Source organism: Myxocyprinus asiaticus, chromosome 42 (genome assembly GCF_019703515.2).
Source record: "Myxocyprinus asiaticus isolate MX2 ecotype Aquarium Trade chromosome 42, UBuf_Myxa_2, whole genome shotgun sequence".
Lineage (NCBI taxonomy): Eukaryota > Metazoa > Chordata > Actinopteri > Cypriniformes > Catostomidae > Myxocyprinus > Myxocyprinus asiaticus.
This window is the reverse complement of record NC_059385.1, coordinates 26,988,575-27,012,556: the sequence shown is the minus strand read 5'-3', so window position 1 is coordinate 27,012,556 and position 23,982 is coordinate 26,988,575. Positions and strand designations below refer to the sequence as shown.

At 40.8% G+C, this 23,982-nt stretch overlaps 1 protein-coding gene across 2 annotated transcripts in view; it reads left to right on the top strand.

The window, feature by feature from the left end:
- Positions 1-1,562: 1,562 nt before the first annotated feature.
- Positions 1,563-23,982, top strand: part of exd3 (exonuclease 3'-5' domain containing 3) — an 85,894-nt gene continuing 63,474 nt past the window's right edge. The window contains exons 1-2 of one of the 2 annotated variants that reach the window (XM_051684517.1): positions 1,563-1,628; positions 18,047-18,116. In XM_051684517.1, coding sequence (XP_051540477.1) covers positions 18,092-18,116 — 25 coding nt within the window. In that variant the 5' untranslated portion in view covers positions 1,563-1,628; positions 18,047-18,091. Of the gene's footprint in view, positions 1,629-10,808; positions 10,945-18,046; positions 18,117-23,982 lie in introns of those variants that run through there. The other variant, XM_051684516.1, reaches the window with a different exon arrangement.

Genomic DNA, 23,982 nt, shown 5'->3' with positions numbered 1-23,982 from the left:
GCCCACTGCCCACGCACCAATAGTGTTTTGACACCTCCGGGTTGCCAGATTTGAAAAAGTTTGCAGGCAAACAACACTGCGTGCTGCAGCCATGGAAGCCAGCAAACGAACTGGATCAGAGATAACAGATTCCACCCGACTTAAAAAGCCTCGCCATCCGTCTAAAAACCACCATGACCAGAGGCGTAGTAAAACAAGGATAAATACTGGAGATGCCTTTGGAAGATGGAGACAGCCCAGAAATCCTTTAAAATATTAGTGATGGGTCGTTCATGAACGAATCTTTTATGTGACTCAGAAGAACAAGTAGTCTCAGAGAGTGATTCGTTCATTTTGTGTTGGCCACGCATGTGCATTGCGCAACCTCCGTTTGTTTGTTACGTGAAAACCGCATAGGCGCTGTACAGGAAACAGAAATGATTAGTTCACCTTTCAACTCTTTTGGTCCGAGTTGTTCATTCTTTTGTCACGTGACAGCCGTATACGCTATGCATTGCTCACACAGCAAACAGAAATGATTAGTTCACCTCTTGAGTCATCTGGTCCGAGTCGTTTGTTCTTTTGTCACGTGACAGCCGTATACGGTATGCGCATAGGGCTGTCACCTGACAAAAGAACGAATGACTCGGACAAGAAGATTCCAGAGGTGAACTAATCATTTCTGTTCCTCATAATTTGTCCTTAGCTGCATTATCAATTTTTCCTTATTGGGACTATAATCCAAGTTCGCGTAAGTAGACGTGTTGGGGGGATTTGGCTATTGAAAATGTAACATTTTAATTTAATTCTGCTCAAATGAACGAAATGACATGAATAAAGATTTGTTCATTTTGCTGAACGAGACTCAAAGATTCAAGTCAGTAAAATTATCCGATCTTCCCATCACTATAAAACATTCTGGCAACCAGCATGAGTTTCGAGTCTGGGACGGAGCAGACAAATCTCCAATATTTTGAATTTGGACTGCAGTACCCTTTCAAACGCTTGTTGTCTATCTTAGATATAGCACCTTTAACCGTTCTCTTTTTGTCACTGGGAAAAGTGAATCTGAGTGTTGTGCTCAGTGTGGCCTCCCAGAGACAGTTGAATATGTGCTGATTTATTGCTCTGCTTATGAGAGAGAAAGAATCCAGCTGACAGAAGTAGCCTATTAAGTAACATAGGAATTAAAAAGTATATTCCAAAATGCACTAAAAGAGCCAAGGGTGTACAATGCTCTTTTAAGATATTTAAGGGAAACAGGCTTGTTTAGTAGGATTTAGCTGTTGTGGTTTCCCTTTAATCTTCGTTTCACACTACAACCCAGTAGGTGGCAGATATGCACCATTAGCTGGTTTGCCAACCGCGATAAAACAAAGAAGAAGATCTACAAGACACCTTATGTCCTTAAAAGACAAAACTATTCATGTGACAAATATTATATTTTTGAGTAGTATAATTATGACACTCTGACTGTTTACACCTGCATATACTTTACAAACATGACCAGCGAGCTCGAGAAAATATTATTGTGCCACATCGTCAAATGCCTTTAATAAACCTTTCCCGCGTTTAATGGTTCCGCCCGGATGTAGGGAAATATTTATTTCAAACACACCATCTCCTCGTTTGACGTCCACGTTATTTAAGTAAGTTGAATATTTATAAACAACACTACTTAAGACAAAATATCTAGAAATAATCGTTTTTAACACCAGTAGTTGTCAGTGTTGATAATGTCTCGTGTCATGTTGTCATGCTAGCAGTTGACGTTAGCCTGTGCATGGCTCAAATTCAGATTTAGTGAAGCTAATGATATATAACGCATGTACGTAAATGAAATCATGTGGTAAAATTTAAGGAAAAATATTGTAGGATGGATTGGCGGTTTTCGTATAAAATTATGGATATTAATACGTCATTGCTGCCTTTGTAAAGTTTTTCTAGCTGTGAATATGGATTTAATGGAACATTCGTTCTTGCCAAGTCTTTAAACTTTACTTTTGAATACACCTTTCGCTGTCTAGAGTTTTATAGATAGATACTAGATATTCACTAGGGTAAAATGGATTGAAAGTTTGTTATCAAGTTGTTACCAATGCGACAGTATTTGTTTGAAAAAACACAAGCAATATGCAACAACATTTGAATTGAACTATAATGTGGTGAGCTGGCACAGCACTCGTATTTTTAAGACTTGTGAAGTAAATTTTATATTCAAATTGTCTCATATGTCATTAATATGTTCATTTTAAGTAATCATTTATGTGGACGGTTATAAGCCTTCTACTTTCATGCATGTATTACTCATTGCAGCTGATCGGCCAGACAGTATTTCACCGCTGTAAAGATAGTTTGCGGTTTGAAATTCAGACTTCAGTTGGCTATAAATGCGCTGTCGTAGACATGTAAATAATGTCGCATGTGATTCTTCATGATTTGTGAATATGGATGACATCCTCCGCGCCGCAATCGGTCATTTAAATTTTACGACTCTTCATTTTCTAATCCAAATAGCTTCAAAAGTTGAACACCTAGACGACTGAAACCACTCTCATCTTGACCAGTCTGATTTGTGAATTTTTCACAGCAGTTTGTTTTCCTGTAAACTCCGTTTAAGTCCATGAGTCGGGAATGTGAAAATGAAGCGCTCCTCACTTTTAACGTCGATTTCCAGTAAACACGCAATCTGGGTTTCAAACCGCAAACTATCTTTACCGCGGTCGATAATTCACTAAGGAAGTGAATTGCACCCAGTGTTAAAGACAATGCAATGTACAGTGTCAAACAGTACGGCGCATTATAGTAAAACGTTTAAGTTAATACATTAACACATATTAGGTTTAAGCAAAAATGACATCAAAAGCAAAAAATGACGAATAAAGAGTACTGTGGAGCGCGAAATCACGGCGGTATGACTCGGTTTAGTTTACAGCGTCCTGATGCGACTGGTCGCGTGGCTCTACTCTTTGCGTCATTTAACGTCATTTGAATAACAAAAGAGCAAACTCCCAGAACCAGAGACACCAGTGATAGTCTCATCCACTGTAACTTACAACAACACTCCTGTCATGTGAAGAAACTTGTCATAAAAACTGCTCACAAGCAGCCCTGTTCTTTACTAATGGAAAATATTTATTTTCAAATGACTAACATGTTAAAACACATATTCAGTATACTTAAAATGTAAAAATGCAATTAATGCATCATTGTGTAATTGCAGCAGTGAGAGTGCGATTTTGACATTGCAGTAATGAAAGTTGGGGGTGGAGGATGCGGTTAATTGTCCTTAAAATGTCATAATGCGAAACCCCTTTAAACAGGCTTTCGTGTACTTTGATTGGTTTTGATTTTGGGATGAAATGTGATTCGGACATGTTATTTACAGGTTTTGTAAGATTTACTCTGGTTGAGTTTAATCATACAATACAAGCAAAAATTAAGGAAACATTTTCGTGCCAGCGCAAGTGGGCGTGGGTGTTTACACTATCCGTGGGTGTATGCATGCAAACTGTGGGTAAAATTATAGAAATGAAACAAAATAGTGATATTTCTAATAAAGGATGCAAAAAAGTAAAACTTGGTGAAACTAGATGAAAATGTTTGTTTTGGTTTCAGTTATCAAACTAAGACTGGAGAAAATGATTCATTCATAACATTTGAAAAAGAGTGATTTTAGGTTCATATGAATTTTACAGCTTAATTTTTTGATGGTTGTAAGTTTATCCGAGGTGTTACAAATTAGAAATATTTAAAAAATGTAGCTCAAGTGGGGGGCCTGGGTAGCTCAGCAAGTAAAGACACTGACTACCACACCTGGAGTCGCAAGTTTGATTCCAGGGCGTGCTGAGTGACTCCAGTCAGGCTTCCTAAGCAACAAATTGGCCCAGTTGCTAGGGTGGGTAGAGTCACGTTGGGTTAACCACCTCGTGGTCGCTATAATGTGGTTCTCGCTCTCGGTGGGGCATGTGGTGAGTTGTGCGTGGATGCCGCGGTGAATAGCGTGAGCCTCCACATGCGCTAGGTCTCCGCGGTAACACACTCAACAAGCCACATGATAAGATACGCGGATTGACGGTCTCAGACGTGGAGGCAACTGAGATTCATCCTCCACCACCCAGATTGAGGCGAGTCACTACGCCACCACGAGGACTTAGAGCGCATTGGGCATGCCAAATTGGGGAGAAATTAATTTTTTTAAAATTTATTTTATTATTTAAAAAACAAAACATTTATAGCACTATATACAAAAAAAGATTTCATGACTTTAAAGTGTCATGTGGTGTAAAAGTAGAGCTGCATGCTTCTGGATAAATTGAGAATCACAATTTCTTTTTTTGCTTAGAATAAAGATTCTCACAATTCTGAAGAAAAAAAAATGCTTGTGTGATTTACAAAACCTGGACATAAGGGTACTAAACAAAGTAACATGTAATGTACTAGAGGTTCTGACAAAAGGTTATCTGATTCAATCTATGCAAAAAAACTGATACATCATGATGGCGCCTCGGTGTGGCGCGCTCCTATTGTTTTGTTGTTTTTGTTTGTTTGTCCTGTGTTTAGTAATCTTTTTCCAGTCAGTTTTACCAGGGACGAACTGCTGAACATTCGACAGCTTATACCAGACAGTCTTTTCCCATTTTTTGAATATTCATACGTTTTGCTGGACATTTAAGTCAGAGGCAAGGCTGTGTTGTTTAAACGTGCTAGGAGACGCAGGCGAGGGAGAGGAGCCGGTGCGTTGGTCAAACTCCGTCGGCACGGCTTTCGAACGGCCCTGCCGAGCATTCATCTTGCAAATCTCCGCTCTCTTCCTAACAAAACGGACGAACTACATCTCCTCACCCGGAGAGTGAAGCCATTCCGGACAGCGCATTACATCTGCTGGGCTTTCAGCTATTCAGAGCGGATCGCATCGCGGATTTAACGGGGAAAACGAGAGGCGGTGGAACATGCTTTTACATCAGTGAACGTTGGTGTACAGATGTAATAACGTTAAAGAGGATGTGCTGTCCTAATTTTTTTTTTTTTAAACTGTAAGCCTTTCTACTCGCCGCAGAATTTTTTCCTCGTTTATTCTCGTGAGTGTGTATATCGCACCAAACGCGTGTGTGAACACAGCGCTGCAACAGCTGACTGATCAAATCACAGACACGGAACAACAATACCCGGACTCAGTTATTATTATTCTTGGGGATTTTAACAAAGCAAATCTCACACGTGAACTGCCCAAATACAAACAGCACATCACATGCCCCACCAGAGACAGAAACATACTGGATCATTGTTACACAACAATAATGGATGCATATCGCTCTGTCCCTAGAGCAGCTTTGGGACTCTCTGATCACTGTCTGGTTCATCTTCTTCCAACCTACAGGCAGAAATTAAAATCAACCAAGCCAGTAGTAAGGACTGTAAAGAGATGGACCAATGAAGCAGAGCGGGAACTACAAGCCTGCTTCGATTGCACGAATTGGAGTGTTTTTGAGGCTGCAGCCACAGACCTGGACAAGCTCACAGATACTGTTACATCATATATCAGTTTCTGTGAGGATATGTGCATTCCTACTAGGACTTATTTAACATTTAACAACGACAAACCGTGGTTTACAGCAGAGCTCATGCAGCTTCGTCAGGCCAAAGAGGATGCTTACAGGGGTGGGGATAAAGTCTTGTACAATCAGGCCAGGAACACACTGAACAAAGATATCAAAGTGGCTAAAAGAAGATACTCTGAGAAGCTGAAAAACAAGTTTTCAGCTAACGACTCTGCATCAGTGTGGAGTGGCATGAAACAACTTACGAATTACAGGACTCCTACACCCAGCCATGTGGTGGACCAACAACTGGCTCACGACCTGAATGTGTTCTACTGTAGATTTGAAAGGCCCAACCTCGCACCCCACACCCACTCTGACCTTCACTTCACACAAACACTAACACCTCCTGCAACCCCCTCTTCCCCCCTCCTGCTACTCAACCTGCACTTAAGATCTGTGAAGATGATGTGAGTTGCGTCTTTCGGAAACAAAAGATGAGGAAAGCTTCAGGCCCAGATGGCGTCTCACCAGCGTGTCTTCGATCCTGTGCTAACCAGCTGGCCCCCATCTTCACACAGATCTTCAATAGATCACTGGAGCAGTGTGAAGTCCCATGCTGCTTCCAACGCTCAATCATTATTCCTGTCCTAAAGAAACCAAAAATCATAGGACTTAATGACTACAGACCTGTCGCCCTGACGTCTGTGGTCATGAAATAATTTGAGAGACTGGTGTTGGCCCACCTGAAGAACATCACTGGACCCTTTCTAGATCCCCTTCAATTTGCTTATCGAGCAAACAGGTCTGTGGATGATGCAGTCAGCATGGGATTGCATCATATCCTGCAACATCTGGACAGACCAGGGACATATGCAAGGATCCTTTTTGTGGACTTCAGTTCAGCTTACAACACCATCGTCCCAGCTATACTCCAGAATAAATTACACCAACTCTCTGTTCCCATGTCTATCTGTCAGTGGATTACCAGCTTTCTGACGGACAGGCAGCAGCTTGTGAGACAGGGGAAATTCACTTCCAGCACCTGTACAATCAGCACTGGTGCCCCCCAGGGATGTGTGCTCTCCCCACTATTCTCCCTCTACACCAATGACTGCATCACCAAGGATCCCTCTGTCAAGTTCCTGAAGTTGCAGATGACACCACTGTCATCGGCCTCATCCGAGATAACGATGAGTCTGCATACAGAAGGGAAGTTGAACAGCTGGCTTGAGCTGAACATGCTCAGAAAGGTGGAGATGATTGTGGACTTTAGGAGGAACACCCCAACACTGACCCCCCCTCACCATTCTAAACAGCACTGTGGCAGGAGTGGAGTCATTCAGGTTCCTGGGCACTAACATCTCACAGGACCTGAAGTGGGAGACACACATTGACTCCATTGTGAAAAAGGCCTAGCAGAGGTTGTACTTCCTTCGCCAGTTGAGGAAGTTCAACCTGCCACAGGCGCTGCTGATACAGTTCTACTCAGCAGTCATTGAGTCTGTCCTCTGCACTTCAATAACTGTCTTTTTTGGTTCAGCTATGAAATCAGACATCAGAAGACTACAAAGGACAGTTCGGACTGCTGAGAGGATTATTGGTTGCCCCCTGCCCCCCTTCAGGAACTATACACTTCCAGAGTGAGGAAAAAGGCTGGAAAATTCACTCTGGACCCCACTCACCCTGCCCACTACCTTCATGAACTGTTGCCTTCTGGCCAACGCTTCAGAGCTCTGAGCACCAGAACCTTCAGGCACAGGAACAGTTTTTTCCCTCAGGCTATCCATCTCATGAACAGTTAAATTGGCCCATTGAGCAATAACGTATGTGCAATACACAGTTTAGTCTTTTTTTATATTTATCCAACACATCCAACCTCTTCTGCCATTTCATTCTTCTGGTGAAAAAACAAAAAACAAAAAACATTTGCGCTGTACATAATAGATAACAGATTTGTATTAGATTTGCACTACGTATGTGTGTGTCAGTGTGTGTGTATGTACATATGTGTATAACTATTTTTTATTATTATCTATGTCTTGTTGCTGTTTTTGTATTGTTTTTGTATTGTTGAACACTGGAAGCTCCTGTCACCAAGACAAATTCCTTGTATGCGTAAGCATACTTGGCTATAAAGCTGATTCTGATTCTGAATAAAGGTGTAAATCAAAGATATACATTTAAAATGTTTTAAGTCCACAAGGGCATGCAATGAATACATGATAAAACAGCACCTTGTTATTATTGCAAAAAAAAAAAAAGTGCAAAAAAATGAATGAAACGATTTAGCCTGTTTCTAACATGCTAAGTAAAAAGCAAAATAAGTGGAAAAAAGCTTCATTAACAGTATTATGTCCACTTAGTTTTGCACTGATAGGCAAATATGCAATAAAACACTGTTATTTTACTAATATATATATTTATTAAGAGATAAATATTAAGAGTAGAGAAATGGGAAAAAGTATGTGAAGGGGTGAGATTCGAACCCGCATCTCCAGTGTGACAACACATACACATACCGTCGTACACCCAGTGCTACTACAAATGCACAAGAGGGCACAGTTTGTCGTAAAATTCTGTGTTTCCACCAGACTGTTGGAGCGCAAATAGTCACTTGGTTATCCAATCTCTTAATCCACTAAATGTCTAACCAGTTTAATGTCTCTGCCCCATCGCGAAAAATTCAAATATGCCCGCCTTCATTTGATCGGCAGTTGACCACAAATAAATCTGTCGGGGCTGTCTTGAGTTTGGTCTGAGCAGTGGTAGGTGGAGTTATGGCACTTTTCCACTGCATGTTACGGTTGGACTCGACTCTGCTCGCTTTTCTGAGCTTGCTTTTCCACTGCAGTTTAGTGCCGCCTCAATGTGGGTGGGATTATAGGCTGATCGTCAATAGTTGCACCGCCTCTACTGCCGTGACATCATCTTAAACGCGACACAAACATTACTGACCATAAACAATAACACGACCGCTAGCTGTTAGCTACTAGCACATTGTGCTGCATAAAGCAGTTGTCGCATGGTGATTTTACACAAGTGTAATAGATAAATTGGCCTGGTTGATTTAGAAGAAAGCTTTCCAGTAGCTGGTCAACTAAATAAAGTAAAGCTTTCAATCAGAATATAGAGTTAACGTAACAAAACGTACCATACTCCATTGTGGACTCCAACAACGCCGAGTCCGGGACATTCTCCCTCCCATTGCTCGCCGGTCTATTGCCATAGATAGCGTCCGTTTGGTCGAACCACTTCCACTTTCTTCTGTTTGAACCACTCCGGCTGTTGTGGTCCTTGATGGTTCTGTAGTCACTTTTAAGTTTTTTTATTTTTTTAACTTTTCCCTACACTGTTGGTAGGTCCGGTGGTAGCCGTGTGCGGCCAACAGCTGAGACACTGCTGAAAGACTTTTTCGTTTCGCGTCGTTTCGTTCGTCGCTAACGAGAGGAACGTCTGCACCTCGTTTATTGACCACGGCGTGGTTTTGTGCACAGCCATTTCTTTTTTAAAAATTGAAAGGCGTGTGGACAAATGATATTGCTGTCGCTGTTGCTAACTTTTAAAACTAGCGGGTTGATGTCCCGTGTTGCAAATCCAGTGACGCTGGTAGTGACGATTCTGTCTGACCAATCAGTGATCTGCAGGGTTTTGACGTCACATTTAGTATCGGCTTGGCTCGCTTGGAACGTCGACCGAGGTGGTACTAAAAAAAGTATCAGGTACCAGGTACTATCCACAGTGGAAAACCCCCAGAAAGCGAGCAGAGTCGAGTTGAGCTGTACCGTGCAGTGGAAAAGCTCCATTAGTGTAAATAGCCTCTGCCAACAAGTTGGGCTATTTGCACTTAGTGTAAATAGACACTCCAATTAGTTCATTCAGCATCTCGTGCAGGAGTGTTGTGTTTTGTAGATGCCATATAAAATTTAAACGATCAACATTTAAAAACGCGTCTTGAAGTGAATTTCAAATAAAGATTTGACCGCCTTACAAATTCATGCCACGGGAACGTTAATATACATTGTAGATTCGTTGTCATTTAGAAATTAGATCGCATGGGTGTCTGAATCGAGATCACGATCTTTTAACAAATTAATTGTGCAGCTCTATGTAAAAGCTATTAAATACTTTCCTTGCTCTTTGAATACACATCTTAATGACTGTATATACAGTAATCATTCATTTCCAAAAATATTTCAAACATATTATTCAAGTTGAGTATTCATGCTAAATTGCTAATTTTGTACTAGAAAATCACTTGCCATTATTTCAAACACTGCCGAAAGCTATTTGGTTTGTTAAAAGAAGCTTAACATTGTCTTTGGGTTTGATTTTGAGTTGCCACAGTATGCAATAGACTGGCATGTCTTAAGGTCAATATTAGGTCAAAAATGGCAAAAAGAAACCGCTTTCTCTAGAAACTCATCAGTCAATCAATGTTTTGAGGAATGAAGGCTATACAATGCTTTAAATGTCCGAAAAACTGAAGATTTCATACAAAGGTGTACACTACAGTCTTCAAAGACAAAGGACAACTGGCTCTAACAAGGACAGAAAGAGATGTGGAAGGCCAGATGTGCAACTAAACAAGAGGATAAGTTCATCAGAGTCTCTAGTTTGAGAAATAGACACCTCACATGTCCTCAGCTGACAGCTTCATTGAATTCTACCCGCTCAACACCAGTTTCATGTACAACAGTAAAGAGAAGACTCAGGGGTGCAGGCCTTATGGGAAGAATTGCAGAGAAAAAGCCACTTTTGAAACAGAAAAACAAAAAGAAAAGGTTAGAGTGGGCAAAGAAACAAACATTGGACAACAGATAATTGGAAAAGAGTGTTATGGATCTTAACCCCATTGTGCTTTTGTGGGATCAGCTAGACTGTAAGGTGTGTGAGAAGTGCCCGACAAGACAGCCACATCTATGGCAAGTGCTACAGGAAGTGTGGGGTGAAATGTTACCTGAGTATATGGACAAACTGACTGCTAGAATGCCAAGGATCTGCAAAGCTGTCATTGCTGCACGTGGAGGATTTTTTTGATGAGAACCAAGTAGTTTAAGAAGTTCTGAACATTGGTGCCTGGGTAGCTCAGCGAGTACTGACGCTGACTACCACCCCTGGAGTCGCAAGTTCGAATCCAGGGCATGCTGAGTGACTCCAGCCATGTCTCCTAAGCAACCAAATTGGCCCGGTTGCTAGGGAGGTTAGAGTCACATGGGGTAACCTCCCTGTGGTCGCGATTAGTGGTTCTTGCTCTCAATGGGGTCCGTGGTAAGTTGTGCGTGGATTGCGGAGAGTAGCATGAGCCTCCACATGCTGTGAGTCTCCGTGGTGTCATGCACGACGAGCCATACAATAAGATGCACGGATTGATGGTCTCAGAAGCAGAGGCAACTGAGACTTGTCCTTTGCCACCGGGATTGAGGTGAGTAACTGCGCCACCACGAGGACCTAGTAAGCAGTGGGAATTGGGCATTCCAAATTGGGGAGAAATGGGGATAAAAAAAAAAAGTTCTGAAATTGTAATAGTAATTTTTCATGTTATTAATGTCCTGACTATACATTGTGATCAGTTGAATGCCACTTTGGTGAATAAACGTACCAATTTCTTTCCATAAGAGCAAAATCTCTACATTATTCCAAACTTTTGGCCGCTTGTGTGTGTGTGTGTGTGTGTGTATATATATATATATATATATATATAAATTTTTTTTTACATATATTTGAGTCAATAATATCGATACGTTTTCTCAGGGTTATACAACATGACCTGAACAAAATGTGCCTTTTCAAAAAAATAAATTAAAAAAATTATAATAATAATCAAATTATCTGATATTGTTTTAATTCTTCACACACAGTCTTGAGGGTCTAAAGGGGTTTTCTCTATTTTTGAACTACTTGGTGTTTACACCAATTGATTATGATTTTATGTTTTCTCTATTTTTGAACTACTTGGTGTTTACACCAATTGATTATGATTTTATGTACAAAGTTCTTCAAATATTTGAAAACAAAATTATTTCACTGCATATTTTTTAAATAAATAATAATGAAAGATTATTCCACACTTCTCAAGAATTTCATTCTTTTAATGAGACAAGTTTTCTGGATGGTTTAAACCACATGATTTTAATTTTATTTTTACTATAAGCCTAAGAAAACATTTTTTTAAATGACTTAGAGGTCAGTAATTGAAAACATGTTCTTCATTGAAGAGATGTATTTAAGTAATTGTTTTATGTAAATCAGTGCATTTTTGAATAACTCAGACGTGGACAAAAACAAAAAAGAGCATTACGTCTTTGACCCTCCTAATTTTTCTTAGTATAAGAGTATAAATAGGACCTGAACACAAACTGACCAATACAGCTGAGAGGTGCAGGTCACAATGTGAGTTCCAGCTGTGTCCACTAGATGACAGTAAAGACCAGAAGAGATTATAATGTAAACTGAGAGGTTTTGAGTTTAGTGGCAGGAGGAGCTTCCCTTGAGACTGCTGAAAGAAACAGCCCAGAGTCCAGACCAAAAAAACAAAACTTCCTCAGTCTCTAAAGCACGTCGCCTAGTCAGCTGGCAGACTGCCCTTTCTTGGGCTGCTGTTCCCACAGGGAGGGAGACTGTGTGTGTGTGTGTGTGTGTGTGTGTGTGTGTGTGACTGAAATGTGTACATGTGGGTACTGGATTGTGATTATTGAGTCTTGACACCTGAGGCACTTATTCACATGTTGCTCAACATGAGTCGGTTTAACTGTTAAGTTAGAAAAAACATAGTGTCATACATTATATTTACTCTTTTAATCTAAGGGTAAATCTTAATAATTTCATGGAAAGTTACACTGGCCTGAAGCATTGCTGATGCTAAGAGGAACAACATATAACACTTTTTTCAGTCAGTAAAAATCTTGTTGACTTGAGAAAAACTGCATGAGAATTTGTGAGAACTCATTGAAATGACTCAAATCTCCTACATGCATAGCACAAACAATATTGAGACCAGCTGCCAAAGCTGCATTTTTGGGAATTGCTACATGGAGAGAAAAAAAAAAAATCATTTTACTTTAGGGCTGCAACTAACGATTATTTTGATAATGGACTAATCTAATGATTATAAGAACGATTATTCGACTATTCGGGCGATTATTGCAACGATTAATCATTAGCTCTAAACCGACTATTTAGCTTGTGCCCCGACTTAAAAGGTTGTATTAAACGTGCTTGCTAACAATAAAGAGGACAAAATCATCTTTTAAAAACACCTCTAAATGACATTCACTGAATTAAAGGGAAAAAATACTTTAATTCAGTAAAAATTTCACTACAAAAAAAATCCTATTGTAATCAAGTGTATTTTTTTTTTCATTTAAAATTGTCTAAAAATCCTTAAAACAAGTTACATTTACTTGAGAAATAACAAATAAGATATTTAGACTTGCTTTAAGAGAATGTATCTTAAATATAAGTGTATTTTGTATATAAGTGTATGTTTTCACTTGGTTATACATCTGCGAGTGCAGTAAAGACAAAATACACTTGTATTCAAGATCTATTCTCTAAAAGCAAGTCTAAACATTTTATATGCTGCTTCTCAGGTGAATGCATCTTTTTTTAAAGGATTTTTAGATATTTTAAAATATTGTATTTTTAATATTATATTCAACATTCTCAGATTAAAAAAAAAAAAAAAAAATTCTTCTGCAGTATAGCTGCTAAAGTAAATGTACGTTGTTTTAAAGGAGTTTTAGATATTTATATTGGAAAACAAGCCAAAACAAAAACATCAAACTTATTTTGTTTCAGTGTATAATGTGGCGAAGACTACCCTCTCTCACCTTTTTGTTCACTTCAATCCATCTTTAACTCACAAAAAAACAAACTCTCTCTTATTAATAAAGCTGCGTTTTGCCAATTTTCTTCACAATAAGAAATGCACAGAGACATATATTATGACTCAATAAGTTGCCATCACGTTATAATCTAGCTGCATTAAGCGTGTGCACTCGAGGGATGAGCATCCCCGCAACAGAGTGTACCTCAGCCGGGTGCAGTTTCAATCTCTCCCCCTTAAATCGGGACACTTTGCTCAACTCATAGGAGAGGCGCTGACCGCACAGAGAAATTCCAGTTTCCTTATTATATTAACTTTATTAAAGCTATAACGCATTAAATAGAACTGCGTTAAAGATTTAATGCCAGGGTGTTTCCTTTAAAGATGCTCATCAAGTTTTCTTAAGCTGAGCGTCATGGTTATTCCACAACAAGAGTGCTTCTGTATTTACTTATTTTGTATTTTTGCGTTATAATTCCCTCATACTTTGCGATCTACATCACCTGAAGCTGTTTGGAAAGTTTAGAGTGCAGCTGGACTGTGAGATGTGTTTTCTTCATCTAATGTTACGTTAAGATCAAACGACTATTCGACAACGAAAATTTTTGTCTCAATTGATTGGACTCAAGATGGCGCCGAGTATGGCTGCTGCGTTGCGAGCTCCGACACAACATAGCAATGGTTTGTTTGTTTTGTTTACAATTCTTATGTTTTTTGTCTTGGATGTTGTCTGCCTTATTGTCTACGACAGACAAACACTTTTGGACATTGGTTCAGCGATCTCACACCGAAAACCGGACTTCACATTCCTCAATGCCGACCCGCTGTTTACAAACACGCAAGCGGAGCCCTTTGTCTGGGCAGCACGGCCGCGGAAACGCAGGAGGAAAAGGGGAAACAGAGCCGGCGTTCTCATCAGAGTAAGACGCCGCGCAAATCAACCCCCGCTACCCACTATTCTACTGGCAAATGTTCAGTCTCTGGATAACAAGCTCTGCGAGCTGAAAGCGCGGATCTCTTTCCAACGAGAGACGAGGGACTGCTGCATTATCTGCCTTACGGAAACTTGGATGTCTGCGGAGATTCCAGACTCAGCCATTGAACCCGCGGGGTTCTCCATGCTCCGAGCGGACAGAGCGAAAGACCTCTCAGGTAAAACTAGAGGAGGTGGTGTATGTTTTATGATCAACAAATCCTGGTGTGATCAGAGGAACGTACATTCCATCAAGTCTTTCTGTTCTCCTGATCTGGAATTTCTTATGCTTCTGTGTCGACCATTCTGGCTACCGAGGGAATTCACAGCGGTCATTATCACTGCTGTGTACATTCCCCCACAAGCCGACACAGACCGGGCACTCAAGGAACTGTATGGGAGTATAAGTGAGCAGGAAACTGCGCACCCTGAGGCCGCGTTCATTGTGACCGGGGACTTTAATAAAGCCAGTTTAAAATCAGTCGCACCAAAATATCACCAGCACATTAGTTTCAACACACGAGGGGACCGGGTTTTGGACCATTGCTACTCTCCGTTCCGGGATGGCTACAAATCCCTCCCCCGCCCACTATTTTGCAAATCGGACCACTCTTCCATTCTGCTTCTGCCCGCTTACAGGCAGAAATTGAAACAGGAAGCACCCACCCTCAGAACGATCCAGTGCTGGTCGGACCAATCAGACTCTACGCTACAAGACTGTTTTGATCGCACGGACTGGGAGATGTTCCGGTCCGCCTCTGATGACGACATCGAGCTTTACGCTGATAGCGTAATGTGTTTCATCAGAACGTGCGTAGAGGAAGTGATTCCGACCAGAACTGTGCGAATCTATCCGAATCAGAAGCCGTGGATCAATAGCGATGTTCGCGCGGCACTTAATGTGCGGACCTCCGCTTTTAATTCCGGGAACGCGGAGGAGCATAAACAAGCCAGTTATGCCCTCCGATAAACTATCAAAACAGCAAAACGCCAGTACAGGAGCAAGATTGAAGGACAGTTTAACACCACCAACTCTAGAAGCATGTGGCAGGGAATTAACATCATCACGGACTTTAAAGGGAATGAAAACTCCGCCATGAACACCGCTGCCTCTCTACCGGATGAGCTAAAAACTTTTTATGCTCATTTCGAGGGAAATAACACCGCCCTCGCGGAGAGAGCTCTCGCGGCTGAAGCTACAGAGGTTAGTTCACTCTCCGTCTCTGTAGCGGATGTAACCCGATCCTTCCGACGGGTGAATATCCGCAAAGCCGCGGGTCCAGACGGCATTCCGGGCCGCGTCATCAGAGCGTGCGCGAACCAGCTGGCTGGTGTTTTTACGGACATTTTCAACCTTTCCCTCTCTTTGTCTGTAGTCCCCACATGCTTTGAAACATCCACCATTGTGCCTGTTCCAAAACAATCAAAAATAACGTGTTTAAATGACTGGCGTCCTGTTGCTCTGACCCCCATCATCAGCAAATGTTTTGAGAGACTAATCAGAGATTACATCTGCTCTGTATTTCCACTCAATCTTGACCCGCTGCAGTTTGCTTACCGCAACAACCGCTCCACTGATGATGCCATTGCATCTACAATACACACTGCTCTCTCCCCACCTGGAAAAAAAGAACACTTATGTGAGAATGTTGTTTGTAGACTACAGCTCAGCATTCAACACCATAGTGCCCTCCAAGCTAGATGAGAAACTCCGGGCTCTGGGCTTAAACAGCTCGCTGTGCAGCTGGATCCTGGACTTCCTGTCAAGCAGACGCCAGGTGGTTAGAATAGGCAGCAACATCTCCTCATCACTGACCCTCAACACTGGAGCCCCGCAGGGCTGTGTTCTCAGCCCACTACTGTATTCCCTGTACACACATGACTGTGTGGCAACACATAACTCCAATGCCATCATTAAGTTTGCTGATGACACGATGGTGGTAGGTCTGATCACTGACAATGATGAAGCAGCCTACAGAGAGGAGGTGCACACTCTGACACACTGGTGTCAGGAGCACAACCTCTCCCTCAACGTCAGTAAGACAAAGGAGCTTGTGGTGGACTTCAGAAGAAAAGACAGAGAACACAGTCCAATCACCATCAATGGAGCACCAGTGGAGAGAGTCAGCAGCTTCAAGTTCCTGGGTGTCCACATCACTGAGGAACTCACATCCGTCCACACTGAAGTCGTTGTGAAGAAGGCTCATCAGCGCCTCTTCTTCCTGAGACGGCTGAGGAAGTTTGGAATGAACCGCCACATCCTCACACGGTTCTACACCTGCACTGTGGAGAGCATCCTGACTGGCTGTATCTCCGCCTGGTACGGCAATAGCACAGCCCACAACCGCAAAGCACTGCAAAGGGTGGTGCGAACTGCCAAACACATCATCGGAGGTGAGCTTCCCTCCCTCCAGGAAATATATACAAGGCGGTGTGTGAAAAAAGCTCGGAGGATCATCAGAGACTCCAGCCACCCGAGCCATGGGCTGTTCTCACTGCTACCATCAGGTAGGCGGTATCGCAGCATCAGGACCCGCACCAGCTGACTCCATGATAGCTTCTTCCCCCAAGCAATCAGACTTCTGAACTCTTGATCTCCCACGATCAAAATACATCAGCCCTGCACTTTATTACTCTTTTATCTCACACCGGACTGTCATAAATTATATTACTGTTATTATATTATGTCTCTCTTAACAACTGACTATCAACCGACAGCCTGAATGTCAATACAGTACAATACTGTACATTCTATATATATATATATATATATATATATATATATATATATACATATATATATATATATATATATATTTTATATATATTTTAATTTTTAATTTTTATTGAATAATGTGTATCTATATAGTATCTATATAGTAAAAAACAAAAAAACAAAAACAGCATATTGTATACTGTACAGTGTATGTTATTATTTGTATATTGTTGAGTTTAATTATGTGTATAACAGATGTTTAAATTGTGTTGTGTTAATTTGATGTTTTAAGTTGTGTAATTATGTATAACAGATGTTTAAATTGTGTTGTGTTAAGTTGATGTTTTAAGTTGAGTGTAATTATGGGTATAACAGATGCTTAAATTGTGTTGTGTTAATGTGATGTTTTAAGTTGAGTGTAATTATGTATAACAGATGTTTAAATTGTGTTGTGTTAATTTGATGTTATTGTAAATTGGTATATGTCTCATCACTGTCACGACTGCTGTGTTGATCGGAACTGCACCCAAGAATTTCACACACCATTGCACTTGTGTATATGGCTGTGTGACAATAAATGTGATTTGATTTGATTTGATTTTGATTTAAGATCAAACGACTATTCGACAACGAAAATTTGTCAACATTTTTTTTTTATTGTCGACGTTGTCGATAACGTCGACTAATCGTTTCAGCCCTATTTTACTTTCAGTTGTTCAGGTCATCTTGCAAATCCTGCACTAACTTCCCAGCCTGAGAGTCAGAACTTCTGAATATTTTTTTGTTTTTGTTTCTTGATTGAGTGTTAAAGTAAAATCATCACCAAAACTCTCCTGATCAGTTATAAACTTGTTATGAATGTTAATAAAAACCATCAAGCAAGAGAATTCTGCATAGTAGTCATGTTTAGACTGTTTGCCATGTTCTAACCTGTTAACCAAATCTGCAATGGGAATCTGTTTGTTCATGCATTTTACAATCAATACAATTAACTTATTTTTTTTGTAAAGGGTGTGGAAGCATTGAACTGAGACAGCGCCACCAGGTGTGCAAGAATGAGCCTGGTAGGACACTCAAAAGGTAAGTTTCAAAAAGAAATCTGCCTTTAAACACTTTGGGCTCTATTTTCATAAGTGCGCAAAGTGCATCGCTACGCGCTACAACTGTGCACTACGTTTTATCCAGTTTTCGTGAGAGCGCTAATTCGAAGTGCAATTTTCGTGCCAGCGCAAAGCGCAAGTGGGTGGGTGTGGGTGTTTGCACTATCTGTGGGTGTATGCTCACAAACTGTGGGTGATTGTATGTTAATTAAGTGGTGTAAAATGCAATTTTCTATTTTCCTTAGAAATAGTTCATTGCACTAAGATGTTTCAAAAGCAGGTCTGTTTTCATCGCAAAGTTTAAACTCAGTTCCTGCATTTGCATTTTGGAGATTCCACCAGCAGGTGGTAATAAAGTCCATGTCCAAACTCTGAAAATATAGTTGAAAATCAAATTAAGTCCCTGACGATCAGAGTTAAAGCTGTCTTATGAAACAAACATCAATGAGATTTGTGTTGAACTATCTAAAGGTCATGTTTTTTTTTTTGGCTGTTATTATGATGTTTATATTTACAGTTGTTTTATGATCTAATTTATATGGGTATTTTTCCACCTGTTGTCGTAGAGTGATTTTTAAGTCACTGCAAAAGGGGCCAGTGAAAAAAGTTGTAGAGGTTTAAATGTTTGGATTTGGTATGATTTTTTTTTTTTTTTTTACCATTTCGTTATTTTGATTATATTTTCGTTTTGTTTGAAGTGTAATTGGTATTTAGAAATAATTTTGGTAAAATGTTTTCACGTCTCAATAAATTAATTTAATTTGTACAAAATCTAAATCGACCGATAGAAGTGAAGTGCGCACAGATACAATACTATTAATACTAGCCATGATTTGTGTGTCAGTAGATGAAAATGATTAATAATACTTACATTCCCTATAATTTAATGGAGCATACATCCAAATTCTGACAAGATTAACATTTTCTAAGCATATAAAAGGAGCATGTCCATATGTCTGTTATTCTAATTCAGTGCATGCAGTCCATTTACACAACAAACTTCTTATGAATGTGCTGTCTTTTATATCGCTGGTGCTTGAGGGAATGGACTATATAATAGGATGCAGACGGTGCAATAACTGGAGAAAGGAACTCAGAATTAAATTGCGCTTTACCCAGTCCATCAGCACATTGCGCATGCGATTTCGGCAAAACCACTTGAGCCTAGAGTTAGCGCATGCTTTCTCGAAAATACCAAAACTTCATGGCCATGCCCATTGACTTTGTACTTATGACTTATGGCATAGTGCTACGCTTAATGTATATGAGCACAAGGACATCCACAAAGAAACCTGGATCTCACCCGACGGCAATAATAAAAACCAGATAGACTTCATTACTATTTCAAAGAAATGTAGACGTAGCCTGCTTGACACAAGATCGAGAATAGGAGCTGATGTAGCTTCTGATCACCATCTGGTCGTAGGAACAATTACAATTAAACTGAGCACATTTAAGGACACATCTGATAGACCCTTCATTAAGTTCAACACTCAGAGACTGAAGGAGCAGGACACCAGAGAGGCATTCTCGACTTCTCTTAAGAATAGTTTTGAAGCTTTAAATATTGTCGTTGAGGAAACACCTGTGGATGAGCAGTGGAACTCACTGAGGAATGTGTGGAAAGACACCTGTCAAGAAGTGCTAGGGAAGAGAGGGAGGACAGATAAAGAATGGCAACACCTGGAAACTGATACAAGACAGTAGAAACATAAAACAACAGATAAATAATTGCAGAAATGAACAGGAGAAACAAGGGTTTAGAGATAAGTACTCTACACTAAATAAAGAAGTAAAGAAAAGTGCTAGGAAGGACAAGAGACTCTTCCATGATGTGGTAGTGACGGAAGCAGAGGAAGCAGCAGAGAAGAGAGACCTTAATACTTTGTATAAAGTCACCAGAACCCTGTCCATGAAAAAGTCGAACCATGACAAACCTGTCAAAGATAACGAAGGACGCCCCATCACCAGGGAACCAGACCAGAGAAAACGCTGGGCTGAATACTTTAAAAATCTCCTTAACAGGCCCCCACCGACTGAAAGGCCAAACATACCACCAGCTAACTCCTTGTTAAAAGTGAACACTAACCCCCCTACGAAAACGGAAATCCTAAAGACACTTAAAACCTTGAAAAATGGAAAAGCAGTCGGACCAGATGGAATTCTACCGGAAGCCCTCAAGACAGACTTAGCAACTACAGCAGAAATGCTGTTGCCTCTCTTGCAGAGAATTTGGAAAGAGGAAAGTATACCATCAGACTGGAAAAAGGGCCACCTAGTGAAGCTTCCAAAGAAAGGAGACCTAGGACTTTGCAAGAATTGGTGAGGCATTGTCTGTATCAAGTAAAGTGTTGACCCGCATCATCCTGGAGCGACTGAAAGATGCCATTGATGAAAGACTCAACAAGCTGGCTTCAGAAAGGACAAATCCTGCACAGACCAAATTGCCACACTTCGAATTATCATCGAACAGTCCTTGGAGTGGCAATCAACCCTGTATCTGAACTTCATCGACTTCCAGCAGGCATTTGATAGTGTGGATAGAGACACCATCTGGAAACTACTACACCACTATGGAATCCCTCAAAGCTTCATCAACCTGATCCAGCAAATGTATGACGGTCCCTCATGCCAAGTGATCCATAACGGCAAGTTGTCGGAGGACTTTGAGGTGAAGACAGGGGTCAGACAGGGCTGCCTGCTTTCACCGATGATGTTTCTGATGATAGTGGACTGGATCATGCGTGAAACAATCAAAAGTGACAACACCGGAATCCGGTGGACTTTGACGCAGAATCTAGAAGATCTTGACTTTGCTGATGATCTATGCCTGCTGTCCCAGAAACACCAACATATGCAGCAGAAAACAGACAAACTGGCCTGAGAAGCAATTAAGACTGGAATACGAATCAACACAGAAAAAACTGAAACAATGACCTTACTCGGGAAGCAACAGATGCCGATCACCTTGGAAGGCAATAACTTGAAAGAAGTCAACTCATTCACATACCTAGGCGGTGTCGTCTCAGTCACGGGTGGGACAGATGAGGACATCAAGGCTAGAATTGGGAAAGCAAGACATGCTTTCATCACTTTGAAGGTGATATGGAGCTCGACAGCCCTGTCCACACGTAATAAACTACGGATCTTCAGCAGCAATGTCAAGTCTGTCCTTCTTTATGGTTCGGAGACCTGGAGAGTCACCGACACTTTGACCAACAAACTCCAAACCTTCACCAACAACTGTCTTCGCCGTATTCTCAATATCAAATGGATAGATAAAATCAGAAAAGTCGACTTGTGGAGGCGAGCAAATCAAGACCCTATCAACCAACAAATCGCAAGGTGTAAATGGAGGTGGATTGGACATACCTTGAGAAAGCCTAAAGAAGACATCACACGACAAGCTATACAATGAAACCCACAGGGAAAGAGACGGGTTGGTCGTCCTAAGACCACGTGGAGACGATGCTGTGAGGAGGAAATGAAGAAATGTGGACTATCGTGGGGTGAACTGAAGAAGGTCGCCCAGAACCGAGTGTGCTGGAGGACTGTTGCAGAGGCCCTATGTTCCACGAGGAACTTAAGGGAATAAGCAATAAGCAAGCTACGCTTAATGCTAGTGCTCTTAAAATAGGGCCCTTTATTTCAATTTTTTTTAAATTTGTGGTGTTTGCTAAGGCAAGCATCATCATATCTATTGCTCATACTAAGGATTAGAGATTTGAACAAACCCCTAAACCTAAATATTTGTACAGCACATCAGCATGAATCAAAATTGACCCTATTTATTAGTACATGTTGCTCAGGAGCATTTTCGAAATGCTTTGTTTCCGCTTGACGAAAACACTGTTCTAGTGTGGATAAGGGGTGTGAATGTAGCAAAAGTTATGCGTTTTCAAACAAAAACTTATTTAAAATCTTTTCTAAAGTCGTCACTTTCCAAAGTATGCAGGTAATGAATTGTCCACACTAATACGATTTCTTATGAAAGCGCATGAATTTAGTTATGTTTACACCATTCATTCACACTAGAATGCCATTTTTCCTCCACTGAAAACTGAGTGTATATTGAAAACAGTCTCCTATATAAACGTACTTTGAAAACGATGACGTAAGGAAATTGAAAATGGAGTTAAGTATGTGGTAATGTAGAGTGTTTTCAAAACAGTCCATTTTTGGTGCAGGAAACGGCATTCTAGTGTGGATGACAGGCTTAAAAGTAGCAAAATAAATGTGTTTTCAAATGAAAACGTACTAGTGTGGACCACTGAAAACAGAGTTTTCCAACAAAAGCAGACTAGTGTGGATGTGGCCTAAGTAACCACCTAGCAGCCTTATAGTACACCTTACCAATGTCCTAAATACTAATTGGCGAAAATGGGGAAAGCTGTCAGGTCCACTCCGATAAAGTAGAGGTGACTTTTGCTTAAGCACGCACCACTAACTTTTTTCCCAGAAAATGTAATCTAGTTTAGTATGTGAAATGTTTCCTGAAGAAGAGCTTGTACTGTAGTTTAAGCTTCTTTAATGGATTCGTTCCCTCCTTGAGTGGAAGTAATGGATGTTATAGACTTATACATACCTGTCTCCTTCAATAACTCGCTCACTTTCTCTTGACTAGTTGCATAGTCCACATTCCTGAATGTCCTTCCGCCCCATGCGTGCATGTATGTGTGTATGTTGATGCCTGTTAAAGAATGGGGTTAGGGTGGGGTGGAGACAAAGATGAGGGAATATGTGTCATTGCACTAGTATGTGTACACGCTGCTGTCACACTAATCATGGAAAGTTACCTAATGGGAAAAGACTAGCCTAAACAATGTTTAAAAGAGCCTGTAAAAGGGAGTTCACATTCCAAATCTGAAAAATCCTATCATAAATTACTTGCTCTAACGCTGTTCATTTTTGGGTGAACTGCTCATTTAAGCATGTGTAGGGTGTATTGTGGGCAAATGCATTAAGCTCCGTGCAAGAATATGCAGCCTGACGGGGTGAGGTGGGGGGGAGTTTGCACCTAGAGTGGACCGAGAAAAGCCCTTTGCACCACTTTCCCAGGCTGTCGGTTAGGAAGGCTGGATTTTTTTTTTTTTTACACCGTGACCACCGTGTTGCCCTTTCCGGGGGAAATCCGAGACAAACACGGGGGGGGGCAAGAAAACCGGCCCTGGGAAGAAGATTGAGAGAGAAGAAAGGTGTTGGCCACACAGCATGAGAGAGGCAGTTGCTTTCAGGGCTACTCAAAGGACCATATACCTCCCCTCCGTTTTCCTATTGTCATGGGCCTGTCCTGTCTCACCCCCACCTTCCTCCTGAAAAATGGCTCATCTTCTCACAGTTTTGTGGCCTGAAATCCCTCCCCAAAACACAAAGCCCCAACAACTCTTAACCAACAATAGGCCCCTCCTTTTACTCCCTGCTACGCGTATTAAATGTTAATTTTCCAACCCTTTTTGCCCAATTCAAATGCGGTGTGAAGTATCCACATGTAACAATAGCTGACTAGGACAGAAAGAGTCAAGGAGTGCATTACAAAGGATGTAAAATAGTTAAACCTGTATTCTGGATTTAAAAGGGAAAAGTTTCTCTTAAAATCTTATGGTGGTGGGCAAAGTACGAAAAGTTTAAAAGCAAAGTTTAAATTCAACATAAAACCAAAATTCAACACACCTCCTTGGTCCTTATTGTGCAATTACGGTGCATGTCATTCCTTAAAAAAAGCATTCGTAATCTGTCAGCAAAGTGTAATAACTTGCTTCTGAAGCGACATAACCCCTTCCCTCCAACCACCTGTCTCATAGAAACCGTTTGTCATTGTCCAATTAATTCCCAATTGATTCTCATAA